Source organism: Chrysochloris asiatica, unplaced genomic scaffold (genome assembly GCF_000296735.1).
Source record: "Chrysochloris asiatica unplaced genomic scaffold, ChrAsi1.0 scaffold00038, whole genome shotgun sequence".
In the NCBI taxonomy this organism is placed as follows: Eukaryota; Metazoa; Chordata; class Mammalia; order Afrosoricida; family Chrysochloridae; genus Chrysochloris; species Chrysochloris asiatica.
Genome location: NW_006408556.1, coordinates 18199654 through 18214974, shown reverse-complemented (window position 1 = coordinate 18214974; position 15321 = coordinate 18199654). Strand labels below are relative to the sequence as shown.

General features: G+C 42.2%; 1 protein-coding gene across 2 annotated transcripts in view; it reads left to right on the top strand.

Moving 5' to 3' along the window:
* Nucleotides 1–15321, top strand: part of CLIC5 (chloride intracellular channel 5) — a 209545-nt gene that overhangs the window by 143930 nt on the left and 50294 nt on the right. For both annotated transcript variants that reach the window (XM_006860526.1, XM_006860527.1), the window contains exons 2-3: nt 2736–2845; nt 10661–10786. In XM_006860526.1, coding sequence (XP_006860588.1) covers nt 2736–2845; nt 10661–10786 — 236 coding nt within the window. The remainder of the gene's footprint in view (nt 1–2735; nt 2846–10660; nt 10787–15321) is intronic.

Sequence of the window (15321 nt, the reverse complement as noted above, 5' to 3'; positions counted from 1 at the left end):
TCTTTTAGCAGTCCATGGTACTTTAAATATTCTCCTCCAACACCAAAACTCAAATGCATTTATTCTTCTATGGTCTTCCTTATTCACTATCCAGCTTTCACATGCATATGAGGCTATTGAAACTATCATGGCTTGGATCAAGCTTACCTTATCTTCACAGTGACATCTTTGCTCTTGCACACTTTAAAGTCTTGTGCAGAAGATTTGACTAATGCAATAAGTCTTTTGATTTCTTGACTGCTGCTTCCATGAGTGTTGCTGGTTGATCTGCGCAAAATGAAGTCTTTGACAACTTCAATCTTTTCTCCACTTATATGAATCTTATTTATTGGTTCCAGTGGTGAGGATTGTTGTTTTCTTTACATTGAGATGCAAGCCATACTGAAGGTTGTGCATACAGTCACTATGAATCGGTACCAACTCAATGGCACCTAACAACATCAACAATGTCTATGGTAGATGTCTCTGTGTGGCACAAGTGGTTAAGCACTCAACGTTAGTCCTTCTATATAACTATAACTGTTTTTTTCTGTAACTCTCTATAAAATTATTATCTTGTATTTTTATAAAATATATATTAAAGCATATGTTGTTTAATTTTGTTTAACAAATGGAAATTCCTATATTTTACTAATTCCTCATTTAATGTTCTTATCCTTACCCTCTGCTACCCCCTACCTCCCCTTTTCCTGAGGGAAATGGTTGACAACATGTAGATATGGCTCTTGTTTTTGATTTTAAGCACTTAAGTTGTAACTCCTCCTGGCAGTTCCTTTGTCTGGGTAACTAAAAGGACCAAGAAGCAGGTATCTGTCAGTGCTTCCTGGGAAAGTTTTAGAGAACTGAAACTACAAATTCAAGTTAGTACTAAATATATAGTTGTCTGTTTTGAGTGTGGCCTGCAGGCTAAGGCTTTGTCGGTAATTTTAGCTCTGTGGACACCATTCAGAGTTTATACAACAGAGTCCATGCTGTCTCAGTTACTCAGAGTGGGCCTACTCCTAGCACTGAATAGTGAGTGGGGCTCTTGGGGTTGTTAAGAGGAATGCAAAATAGCTGTCATTTCATAGCAATTACCTCCAACCAACACTGTAAAAAGCTCCTGCTTCCCATTATGAACCTGAGCTTCTGATGGCTATGATTTCAAGGTAGAATAAGCCCACAATTAGTATCTAATGTCTGAAAGAAGACCCATCACTACCTCCCCGTCTCAGTCTTTCTAAATGCATTTTTTCCCCCTGCCTCTCTTTAAAAAAAAAAAATTTTTTAAATCTTAGTAACTTCCCGTTCCAGGATGGTGGTTGGTTGGTTGGTTGGTTTTGGAGTTTCTAATAAATGAAGTTGGGAACTTTGCACATATGCCTGGGGGTTTCTAATGCCCATGGCCTCCCTGGAAGCCAGGCTTACTGAGATGAGACGACAGTTGCCATAGAACCAATGATCCCAGACAAGGGTGAAGAGTTATTTCTTCCTCTAAGGACCATATTGGGAGGCAGCAAAAAACATAGCAGGAAGAAATTATACAAAAGCTGGTTCTCCAGTTTAGTTTTTGTTTGTTCGTGTGTTTTCTTGAAACAAATACAAAACTCGTTGTTCTACAGCCCACTTGCAGTAGAGATAGGCTTGTGTTTCAGACATGTGAAACAACACTACCACCAACAAAAGCAAAACCCCAACAAAGCCCTATTTTGAAGAGGATAGCAGGAAGGGGAATTTAATAAGCAAAAGTGTGCAAGCACTCAATAATGATGTAGCTGTTATTGTGCTATGGGCCTTTCTTCCCATAGCACGGAAGCCCATAAGCTCCTTGAGGAAATACATGTTTAAATCCTCCATGCAATTGTCTCCTATGTTCTGCACGTAATCGAGAATCAATATGCCTTTGTTTAGTAAAAAAAGGTCAAGTACTAGTCAGAACTACTAAGTCTTGGGCTTGCTGACTTGTTTAAATATACTGAGAGAGGGGCTTCAAAATCTGAGGTATTTGTACTCATGAAATTCTCATAGAGCTAGGACCAAAGGGCATTAGAGGATAAGCCCCGGAGGAAATTATTACGGCAAGGTACAGCAAACCAAAACATTTTACTTCTTAGAGTAATTCTCAGTTAGAATGAACTACTTTGAGGAAAAGAAATGACTTGTCAGTGGAACTATTTAGGCATATAGACTAGATGACTGGGGGTCCTGGTGTGGCGTTGTGGGTTAATGCGCTAGGCTGCAAAGTTGGTTTGAACTGTAAGGTTGGTGGTTCAAGCTCACCAGTAGCTCCTTGGAGACCCTCTACAGGGTTGCTATGGGTTGGAATTGACTTGATGGCACTTAACAACAACTAGATGACTACTTGGAGATATAGAAGCTGGAATTCCAGTATCATTTTTTGTTAAATTAAGTGATATTCAAGGTCTTTTATCCTGTGATGCTAAGGTTCTATAGTTTCAGAATGTTACAATCTTATATAATTGTGATTCGGGAGACTCAAATTCAGTGCAGTACATACTTATTGCACTCTTAAATTGTTTCAGACATTGCCTTCTATAGACATTAGAGGACATAGATGAGTAAAATATGACTTCTGCCCTTTGAGGTTTTGCTTGGACGTGTATGAGTCGTGTTCTCAGACTGTTGGGTTTTTTTTTTGTTGTTGTTCTCAGACTGAGGTTTTGGTGTTATAATCCTGTGTTCTTTGTTGATAATATGTACATGACAACTCAGGACTCTGGTTTTCTTCCTTGTAGGCTGGAATCGATGGAGAAAGTATCGGCAACTGTCCTTTCTCTCAGCGCCTCTTTATGATCCTTTGGCTGAAAGGAGTTGTGTTCAATGTCACCACCGTGGATCTGAAAAGGTAAAGGGCACCACATTTATGGGGAATGTGTTTAGCTGCAGGGAACAGAGATCCTTCCATGAAGGAGGGAAAAAACCTTCCTATGGCTCCCACCAGTCTTCTGGGTAGAATTGTGTAACAGGACCCATCCCCTAGTTACAAAGGAGGCTGCAGAAGGAGGTATCTCACTTTGGGTTGGGCACTTCGTTGCACTGATTAGCAACATGTGTTTAGCAAGGACAAAGGGAGGAATGGATATTGGCTATGCAACTAAGAATATTTGGCCAGATCATCTAAAAATATAAGAGTTGGCCCTTTCAGAAGTCCTGATGCCCTCATCCTGGGGGATCCTACCTACTCTCCAGAGTCTTCAGGGCTTTGAGACCCAGATCATGTCTCGTATTCCAGCAACGTCACATGTCCAGGCACAGGGTCATATTGTAGGTACAGACAGGTCTTCAATATAACTTTTGGGGGGGAACACAGTTCAATCCATAACACTTTTGCTTTTCCATTTTCTAATCTTTGACACTTGGGAGGGGCTTTATTGTGAATTATGTGATAGTTTACATGGGAGGACATCAGCTTCACATTGATCCCGTCATATATCGTTTCCTTGCCATGGTTACAATCCCTTCTATGCATCATCGATCAACCAAAGGGTATACCCTGCAAGCCTGCCCCCCATCATCCGCACACCGCCCCTCTCTCTCTCCAGGTCCAAAGTCTCCAGCAGCTCCATCTCCCCACCTCATTTATCTGCCTCCATCCCTGGCACCACTGCTTCTCTGGGTAGGGTTCTATTCTCTGCTCTTCTCCTTTGATGGTCCCAGGGACCTCCGTTCCTAGACTGTAAGGTTAATTACTCTCCTCCCTTTGCCCCAAAACATCCACCTTTATATTTCCAGCCCTTACAATCAGTCTTGATAGCAATTATTCGCTATTGTATCGCAGGAGAACTATCTGCATCTCCTTTCGTCAGCCCTGACTAGGCAGAATGGATAGCACTCAGTGGAGATTCTACCTTACTCCACACCCTCTGGATCTAGGTTCCCTCTTGAAAGCTTGTAAGCCAGTCACTTCTTGCCTCTGTAGCCACCCCCCCACCGCCCCCCATTCTGGGTAGCCAATGTCTGAGTTGCCCATCCCTGTCCTCTCCATGTGCAGAGGGGGTGGGAATGATCCTCGCTGTGAAGATTTGTTCACTCTTTTGAGCTACTGCTTCCATAGGTGTAGGTCAAGTTCATCAAATTGTATCAGATTATTATTTTTTCCCTCTTCTTTCTTCTTCTGTTTGAGCTCTGATCCTCCAGCCATTGAAGCCAGGTCAAGTGAGTATTATCTTCAAGTGTGGGTGTACTTATGCATGTGCCCTCTCTTCTTAACAGCTGGACGCTTCACTGTCCACTCTAGTCGTTTGTGGCTATGTCACTGAATCTGGGTCCAAGAGTCCCCTGGACTTGGCACACTGCTGGCCAATTAGGTCTCCACCCAGGTTCACAGGAGTTTATTGAGCATTGTAGGGCTTAGCTCGCAGCTTCATTGCTGCTTTCCCCTCATTTCCTCTTATTGGTGATGAACGTGGTCACCAATCAGAGCGCTGCATAGCATTTTCAAGGAGTAGCTGCCAACCTTGTAGTTAGCAACCCAGTGCTTATCCTATAGCACCACACCAGGACTCCATTATAAGGTTATTCTTCTAAAAATTGTTCTCTAATCATGGCTCTTGCTGCTCAGAAAACCTTCTGATGCTTTCCATTGCCCACAGTATCAGTGCATCCTGAACCCTCCTCTGTCTTTTCTCAGCTTCTTTCTAGCATTATCTCCCAGCACCTTTTGTCAAGAACTCTTATCTTTGCCACACTGGCCTTTTGCTACTCTTATTCCATGCAGCCTCCAGCCCTTAGCAGGGGTGCTTCCTGTGTCTCCAGATTGTGTCCAGCCCCCAGGTTCAACTTCTGTCCCATCTTCCCTGTGAGCATGCCCACCTCCTCCCACTTTCAGTCTCAACGTACCATATCGGTCCAACTGCCCTCCAAACTCACCTGCCCCTATTGGCTATGCTGTCTTGCATCATCATTTAGCATTTCACCTAGTAATGAGAACTATAGTCCTAACGCTTTATCACTGGTGAGTACTGTCCAATAAATAATCACATAACAGATAGTCCTATGGAGGAAGTCTTGTTTCCTCATTTTATACAAATAAACTGACGTGGGTGCTTTTAAGTGACTTGCCCAAGGTGCCCAGCTAGAAATTGGAGGGAATGCTACTGAAAACCCAGTTTTCTTGGTTCATATCCCATGCTCTTTATAACACATCAGATTGCCTTTTGATGTTTTTGTCTTTCAAATGACCTCAAGTCTCTCAATGACAGGCAGGGGCCATGTTTTCAGTTTCTTTATATCCTCGATAGTAGTTAACTAACTGGTGTCTATCAAGTAAAGAAACGTGCATCAACTATGCTATTAGAGTCTGTGATAACTAAAACAAGCAGGAGACTTTTGTCTAGTTTGAAAAACCAGCTTCTTCCAATGAAGTATTAGAGGATTTTGGATTATCATCTGTAAGAGTGAACTTGTATGTCTGGCTGGAGCTCAACCTAGGAAGGGGAGCAACCCTAGCATTCTCCAAATGTTTATGCTACTTGCTCACATCTGTTATCACATCTTTCCTGCCAACACCCCTTTGAGGTAGCCAGTAAAGTATCAAACACCAGTATTAAAGATAAAGAAATCTTCTTATTGCCAAGAAAAGTTATATATATACACTGAACTTCTTACTATAAGTAAGGTCAGTGGTTCAAAACCATTAGCCACTCCTCATAGGTTTACTATGAGTTGGAACTGATTTGATGTCACTTAACAAGAACAAAGGAGCTCTGGTAGCATAGTGGTTATGAATCGGGCTGCTAACCTCAGGGTCAGCAGTTCGAAACTACCAGCTGTTCTTCAGGAGAAAGATGACACTTTCTACTCCCATAAAGATTTACAGCCTCAGAAATCCTGTACAGGGTCGCTATGAGTTGGAACAGATTCCATGGCACATCACCCCTACCACCATATGTAACTAAGGAGTCCTGGTGTGGCGCTGCAGGTTAATACGTTGGACTGCAAAGTCAGTTTGAACTATAAGGTCAGTGGTTGAAGCTCACCAGCTGCTCCTTGGAAACCCTAGATAGGGTTGCTATGGGTCAGAACTGACTCAACAGCACGTTAACAGCAACATCAGCAACATAAATATGTAATTAAAAGAAGTTCTGGCGGCACTGTGCATTAGGCGTCAGGCTGCTAATCACAAGGTCAGCAGTTTAAGCCCATCAGCCCTCAGAAGGAGAAAGATAAGGTAGTCTGCTGGTGTAAAGACTTAAAACCTTGGAAACCCTATATAGGGTTGCATTGAGTCGGAACCAACTTGACAGCAGTGGGTATATGCAATCAAATCCTAATGATGTTATTTCAACTGTAAATGCTGAAAGGGTCAACTAAGGGCTGGCCACCCATTGGGCAGGGTCCAACTGAGCTTTGGGAGTCATGAGCTTTACTTTACAAGGGTGTCAGAATCCAGTGGACACTGTTCCCTAGAGTCTCAGAGAGAAAAACACACACACACCAGGATGTGATTTCTTCTTCCATCTGAGAAGCCAAGCACCACTCACTGTCTTATATCAGCTCTAAAGCCAGGAGGAGAAACTAAAGAATGTCCTTTCATTGTCTGAAACAAGGGAGACACACAAAGTAAACAAAGGGACAAAATGAATTAGAGTTTTAAAATACTTTCTGTCTCTATTGTCTAAGGAGTTCCAAGTGCCACAGAAGTATGTGTGGAAAGCATGTCTGTTTGGGGAACGACAGGGGAGTAGCACCGTAATTGAAATTCTTTTCTTCCCCTCCCAAATGGATTACGCCAGGAATTTATTTCATTACAGACTCCTCTTCCCATCCTTGTGAATTTTATTTGTTTTTGTTTTGTTTTTTTAATTTCCCCATGCAATGTTTCCCATTCTCTACTTCTCCAGAAATGTTGCATCCTCAGAGAGAGAGCATTTAGGGTGGGTTTGATGTTCGAGCCCTGTATGTGGGATTCCCCTTCAGTAGTCCCTGTTTCTCCCACTTTTCTTAGCTCACCCTCTCCATCTCCACTGTCCTCAGGTCATCAACTCTACTTCTCACTTTGCCCCACCTTTGCTCTTGCCTTTAGATCAGCTGGCAGAAGCCAGAAGCCAGTCCTTGAAACTTAACTGTTGTTGTTAGTTGTCATTGTGCTTATTTTCAGCTCATAATGACTCCCTGTCAGAGTAGACCTGCCCCGCAGACTATAATCTGTGTGGGTACAGATCACCAGTCCTTTCTCTGAGGAGTTGCTAGATGAGTTCAAACGGCCAAACTTTCAAATAGCAGTTGGCTACTTGAATGCTTAACCATTGAGCCACTAGGACTCCTTTAACATTAATGCTGTTGTTGTGAAGTGCCGTCGAGTCAGTTCTGACTCATAGCAACCCTATATAGGGGTTTCTGAGGAGTGGCTGGTGGTTTTAAACTGCCAATTTTGTGGTTGAAACCGACCTTGCAGTTGAATGCTTATCCTATAATGCCATGCCAGGACTCCATAACTGGTATGTTGTTATTATTAAGTGCCATCGAGTTGGTTCTGACCCCTAGTGACCCTGTACATGGTTTCCAAGGAATGACTGGTGAGCTTGAACCACCGAATTTGTGGTTCAAACTGACTTTGCAGTCCAGCGCATTAACCCACAGCACCACACCCGGACTCCTTTAAAAAGGCCCAGAAAAGCACAAGGTCTCTTTATTTCCTAGTGGACATTTTACAGGAGTATTGGTGGCACAGCCATTAAAAATCCAGCTGTTGTTGTTGTTAAGTGTCATCTAGTCAATTTCAACCCATAGCGACCCTGTATAGGGTTTCCAAGGAGCAGCTGGTGAGCTTGAACCGCATAACTTGCAGTTCCAATGGCTTTGCAGTCTGGCGCATTGACCCACAGAGCCACACCAGGACTCCAGCTGCTATCTGAAAAATCGGTAGTTGAAACTCACCAGCCAATCCATGGGAGAACGATAAGGCCATGTGTTACCTTTAACGATTTACAGCCTTGAAAACCCTATCGGGCCGTTCTGCTTTGCTACATGGAGTCATTATGAGTTGAAACTTAACAACTATAGGGTTGCTATGAGTTGAAATCGACTGGATGCTCCTAATAATTCAGTCCCTTTTTTATAGCTAGCTATTACACACCCAGCTCAAACCAGGAATGACCCCTAGCAGTGCTGTGGGCTAAGTATATACAGTTAAATCAATTAATTAATTGTTGATTTGCTCAATTGAACATACAGTCCAGAATTTCACCATTTTCTTCTCTAGGTAATTTAGGACTGTTGCTTTCGTTATCTTAGATGTCTTTCAGAATCCCACAAGTACTCCAAAAGTCTTTCTCTGCTCTCAGAGAATGAATTTGTTGCCTATTATACGTACGTTTCACCTACGAGAACATATTGCACCTAGCAAAGCTGGCTATAAAAAGAAATGGATCCCTTGATGAGCTCTGTTTACTTGGAGAATAAATTGCTTATAATTTAAGATAAAACTTAAGGGCCCTGAGAACTTTTCAAAAATAAGTACAATCTCTGATTCAATAGGATATATTCAATTTATGGATGCTGAACAGAATTAAAATCACATTTCAAGAAACATAATAGCTTTCTAGTAAAACTTAAATACTAAAAATTTAAGAATAAATAGCATGTCTTGAACTAAGTTACAAAGTAGAAATACTTTGAAAGTAAGAATATAGTGTAGTACCAACACTCTAGCAATATAGTGATTGGTTGGTTCTCCCTATATTCACTCAGTCCTGGTGTGGTGCTGTGGGTTAATGTGCAAAGTCAGTTTGAATGGCAAGGATGGTTCTGATATTTCTGATTTTTTAACTTACTCAACATTCTCTTAGATCTCAATTGTAAACCAATTTATATAAATTAATTGAATTCTCTTGCAACATTTACCATTTATATAAAGTTGTGAATTGAGTTGGATGAAAAGAAATCACTGTTTTGAACAAATTAAAAATGGATGCTGGATTCATGTATTGTTGTTGTTGTAAGTGCCATTGAGTTAGTTCTGACTCATAGCCACCCCATATAGGGTTTCCAAGACTGTAAATCTTCGCAGGAACAAAAAGACTCATTTCTTTCTCCCTAGGAGTTACTGGTGGGCTTGAACATCTAATGTTGTAGTTATTGTTTGTTGTTAATTGCCGTCAAGTCAGTTCCAACCAATGGAACTCTGTATAAGGTTTCCGAGGAGCATCTGGTGAGCTTGAACCACCAACCTTGCAGTTCAAATGGCTTTGCAGTCTGGTGCATTAACTCACGGCACCACACTCTATTGGCTTATCCAATAGAGTCTCTGCACTCCTATTCATGTAGTACACATTAAGAATATATGTCTATTGAGGACCTTCTATATGCCAGGCACAATTCAAGCTCCCTGTTCTCATAATCTCCAACTGCCAGAGAGCTTCTTACTCAGGAATAGTAGCTCTTGTTGCCAAATTCATTCCCCTCAGGAGTTTGGACTCAATGGGCATAAATCCATGAGCTTTCACAAGGACCTGGAGTGTGTCCATGTTAGAAACTTAGCAAGCAAAAGATATTTGACAATACCTTCATTTAATAATTTAGATTTAAGCTCATAGTTTTTATTTCAGGATACCCAAAGGCTGTCCCAGTGTAGCACTGTGGAATAAAGCATGGGACAACAAGATCAGTTTGAACCACAAGGTTGGTGGTTCAAACTCACCAGTTGCTCCTTGGAAACCCTATATAGCGTAGATATGAGTCAGAATTGACTTGACAGCAGTAAGCAACAACAAAGGCTGTATTAGGAGCTTCACTGTAGGATAAACCCTGGGCTGCTCATCCTAAGGCCTATAGTTCAAATCCACCAGACTCTCTTAGAAACCCTGTAAAAGGGTCTCCATGAGTTGGAACCAACTCAACAGCACACAATAACAACATAGATGAAAAAAAAAAAAGTGTTCTGCTGAGTCTGACTAAAGACTGGCATTGTTGTAGTTAAGTGCTGTTGAGTCATTTCCGACTCAGAGCGACCCTGTATAGGATTTCCAAGGAGGGGCTGGTGGGTTTGAACTGAAAACCCTGCAGTTAACAGTCCAGTACTTATACTACAGTTTCAAACCAGGACGTCTTGTTAAACATTCATTATTAGATATTAGAATTTAAGTTCCACAGAATAGAAGTACTCAAGATGGTCAAATAACTCAAGCTCCCAAATCTTTGTATTTAAAAAAATCATCTCTGCCCTCTTGCAATAATTGCACCATTATGATTGCAATATCCCAAGATAATATTATTACAAAATCCTCCTCCTGAGATCATCTTTTGGGATGAATGTGTGATCTAATTAATTACTTTTTAAAGGTTGCAATTCTGTATAATAATATTTTGTGAAGCTAATTGATTTGAAAGGAAACAAAAAAGTTCCTCTCCCCTTGGGTAATTGAAGCTTCACACGAATTCACATGGTCATCTATGATCATTCTCCAGTTTTCAGTGGTACTTCGTGTCCTTCCTCCTGACTTACTTCTCTCTCACTAACTTGCACCCAACAGAATTTCCTGTGTCATACCTTCCCTTCAGAGCTTCCTTCTATCTTCCTTCCATGCACCCCACACTACAAGTCTGTCGAGGGGTATGTGGGACCACACAGGGAGTCTAATTTGCAGCTTGAAGCCCTCGATTTCCCTGAACACGAAGTACCCTAGTATAAACTAACACCTGACTCTTCCTCTCTCTACAGGAAGCCAGCTGACCTCCACAACCTAGCCCCTGGGACCCATCCGCCTTTCCTGACTTTCAATGGGGACGTGAAGACGGACGTCAATAAGATCGAAGAGTTCTTGGAGGAGACCTTGACCCCTGAAAAGTAATCAACTGCTTGTTTCTGGGGCTAGTGAAAGGGAAAGAGTCTGCATTGGAATTTAAAAAGCACAGTGTTCACTTTGAGAAGGCAGATTTCCAAAGGAACCTCATCAATCCAGTGCATAGGACTCTCTTTTCAAAGAGAGTGTGGGACCCCTCTCTTTACCTCCAAAGGGCTACCAATCTCCCAACTGCTTCACAACATCCACTCAGAGTAGATATCACTTGTGAAGTGAACTACTGGAAGACATCGCCCCCTGTCCTCACAGATAAGCCCTCTCTCCAGTTCACTTTGCCTGAAAGTCTTCTAAGTGAGGACAAAGGCTTCCTCTTTTCAGAACAAGAATCGAAAGCTGATGAAATGAAAATAAGCCAGGAGAGAAGTAACTCAGTGACTTAAAACCATACTAAGTTATAAACAAGAGTCATAAATCTGTCTAAGCCTAATCTGACCCTGTAATTCAACAGATGAACAAATGGAATGAGAGCAGTTCCTTTCTTGACAAGGGCAAAGAGAAGGGGGAGACCACGTGGGTAGATAAGCTGCTCTTGACTGAAAACAGGGATAAAGAGAAAAGGGATGAATTCTAAAACTGACCAGAGTCTGGACGTATTCAGTAGAGCATGTTGTACCCAGAGATTAAAGCAATCATAATATTATTAAAAAACAAATAATGTTATGCGTAGATAGACCAAGGCATGGACTTGTTCCTGTAGGGTAGCCACTGAAGAGTCTTAAGCAAAAGGATCTGGAGAGTCCGTTTTAGGATTTACTTTGAAGGGTAGGTGGGGCAGAAGATGGCAAAGTTGGGGGAAGGAGATAATATAGGTCTTCCAGGGGAGCCACAAACAAGGGCTGAGCTAAGGCAGTGGCAGTAAAATGAGAGGAGAGGAGCTGAATGGATTTAGGAAATATTTAGCAATTAAAATAAGTAGGATTTGTCTACTCAATTGTCTATTGATTTAAAAGCCTTATTCATTTATCAATACTTATGTTGTCCTTACTTTGGTCTGTCTGAAGTGTTTAAGAAAACTTATTTAATCCTTACAATGGCCCTAGAAGGTAGGGGTTATTATTACCCTCATTTTACAATTGAGGAAACTTAGACACAGAGAAGGAGCTCTGGTAGCGTAGTGGTTACGAATCGGGCTGCAAGCCTTAAGGTCAGCAGTTCAAAACTACCAGCTGTTCTGCGGGAGAAAGATGAGGCGTTCTGCTCCCGTAAAGACTTACGGCCTCGGAAACCCTGTAGAGGGTCGCTATGAGTCGGAACCGACTCCACGGCACATAACCAACCAACCAAACACAGAGAGGTTAAGAAACTTGCCCTGGGTTACACATGTAGTGAATTACTGTTAAAAAGCAAAGCAAAACAAAGAACTCCAGGTTATGTTCTAATTAAAGCTTCAATACATTCTTCCTAAGAAAGCTTCTCTGTCACCCATCCATCTGAGAACAGTCCATGTTCACACTGAGAGCAGAAAGCTGCTGTCTTTGTTATTAAGTGCTGCCATAACAGAAAAAGCCACTGGCTATGGTATTTCTGTTGTAACAAACAAATCTATCTTTGTACATTTTAGAGACTAGAACTCAGCGCTAGGGGAAGGCTCCCTTTCTCTGTTTGTCACTCTGGATGGAAGGTCCTCGTTCCTTGGCTTCTTGGTGGTCTTCTTGGGCATAAGGTCTATGCTCGTTTGCTTCTCTGTACCCAGTCGTCTTGGTTTACATCTTAGAAGGGACTGATATAAAATATACCTTACCCTGGCACTGTTTCATTAACATAGCAAAGAAAAAACATTCCCACATGGGATTAAAACCACAGGGTTAGGATGTATGGCATATATTTTTGTCATTGTTGCTGTTAGATACCACCGAGGTGGCTCTAACTCGTAACGACCTTACGCACAACACAATGGTCCCGTGCCATCCTTGCAATTGGCATGTTTGAGTCCATTGTTGCTTTCATTGTGCCAATCCATCTTTTTTTCTTTATTGCTAACCCTCTACCAAGCATGATATCCTTCTCCAGGGACCAGTCACTCCGGAGAAATGACCCAAAGGGTGAAGGAAGTCTCACTATCCTTGTTTTTAAGAAGCCTTCTAGTTGCATTTCTTCCAAGACAAATTGTTCATTCTTCTGGCTGTCCATAATGTGTTCAATATTCTTTGGACACCATGATTCAAATGCATTAGTTCTTCTCAGTCTTCCTTATTCACTGTCCATCTTTCACATGCATATGAGTTGATTGAAAATACCATGATTTGGGTCAGGTGGCCTTAGTCCTCAAACTGATTGTCTTTGCTCTTGAACGCTTTAAAGAGGTCTTTTGCAGCAGATTTTTCTTATGCAATATGTCATTTGATTTGTTGGCTGCTGTTTCTATGAGTGCTGACTGTGGATGCAAGCAAACTGAAGTCTTCGACAGCTTCAATCTTTTCTCCATTTATTTGATGTTGTGTATTGGACCAGTGATGAGGATTTTTGTTTCCTTTACGTTAGGGTGTAATTGTACTGAAGTCTATAATCTTTGGTCTTCATCAGTAAGTGCTTCATGGCCTCATTGCTTTCAGCAAACAAGATTGTGTCATCAGCATACCACAAGTTGTTAATGAGTCTTCCTCCAATACTGATGCCACATTCTTCTTCCTATAAGCCAGCTTCTCAGGTTATTTGCTCAGCATAAGTATCATGGAAGGATGCAACCCTGTCACACACTTTTCATGATTTTAAACCATTCCGTGTCCCCTTGTTCTGTTTGATGTATGTACAGGTTCCACATTAGCACAATTAAGCATTCTATAATTCCTATTCTTCACAAATTTATCCTTAGTCTGTTATGATCCACACAGTTGAATGTCTTTGCCAGACCTCTGGATTAGGGAGTTGGGAGGGAGTGTAGGCACATGGGTCTGTAACCCAAGTGAATAGGGACACTTCTGTTAAGTGGTTTGAGCCCTATTTGCTGGCTCCTTCTCTGCTCTGTGATTGCATGCATCTCTGGGGTTCTCGACAACTTCCCTACACTTCCCTTCATTCGATCTAGCTGTGTTCTGCTCACCTTGCTTCATTCCACATTTGTCTGCATTGTGTCTCTGACTTATTGGAGACTCTATGAAGTTGCCTTGCTATGGTCCTCATCTGGAAACCCTGCTTCAGTGTCTCAAAACAGTCATGCTGTCCCAAGCCAGCTAAAACAGTGAGGAACAGTGTCCCACCTGGACCTTGGTTAGACTTCTGGATGTGCCATTACACCTGCTCCTAGCCTCAGTCCCCCATCAGTGAAAGGATGACCTCAGATCTATTCCTGCTCTGTGATTCTTCACAGCTAACTTAGCCAGAGTCTCCCCACGTCTCCATCCTCAATACAGCTCAGCCTTTCTCAGGCTTTTCTCTAACTCAGGGTTCCCCCAAATACAGCCACATTTGGACCAAGGGGACCCAGGAGACCCGTGGAATTGTATGTCCTAATAGTCATGCACAGTCTTACAGAAGAGGGGAATTAGTGGCTTTCATCAGATTGACAAAAGAGTCTCTATGATCTAACTAGGATAAAGCACTGCTTGACACACGCTCTCTCCTCCCTCCCCTATGACTCCTGTCCTTATCCCTTTCTGCCCAGGGCCTTTTCTGAATTGCACTTGTGTCTAGGAGGTTTTACCAAGTGTGTTCCTTCTACGTCACTGGTCCAACAAAGTCTTGTTGTTGTTAAGTGCTGTCGAGTCGATTCCAACCCATAGCAACCCTGTATAGGGTTTCCGAGGAATTGCCGGTGAACTTGAACCACCGACTTTGCAGTTCAAAAGGCTTCACAGTCTGGCGCATTAACTCACAGTGCCACACCAGGTCTTAGCATTGTTAAATTGCATGTTCACAGAAAGCTGCCAATCAAGCATCCTAGAGACCCCCATCTAAATGTCACTTAGATACCCTTGTACCTGTCAGACTGGAGTAGGTGCCAAAATGACCTCTCAGCAAACACTAATAAACTAAAAATGCAGTCCCAAGTGGACAATCCTACTGGTCTACCCACAGCAGCCCACCAACCTTTTGTGATTTTCCTACTGGCTCAGGCTGGGGCCAAGATGCTGTGTCCTGAGTCTGGGTCTCTAAATCCAGAAACAAACCCAATTCCATCAAGTTGATTCTGACTCAAAATGGCTATATATAGGGACTGTAAATCTGTACAGGTGCAGACAGCCTCATATTTCTTGCACAGAACAGCTGGTGGGTTTGAACCGCTGACCATGTGGTTTGCAGTCCACTACTTATCCTACAGCACCGCCAGGGATCTCTAGGGGGCAGTAGAATCCCCAGAACTGTTTTCCAGGCACTGGTCAACCATGTGTTTCTCATCACACTAAAGTTTGTGAAAGCCAAGAAGTTGTGGGAGCCTTTTCCCTTTTAGCTTTATTTTTTTAAAGGAGAAAAACCACATATGAAGACTACCAACAATTCAAGAAAAATCACAGTTGGTCCCATAGAGCATTTGGTATCCAAATGAGGAATCCAGGAAGTCTCAAGTCATTTCTAAATGAAC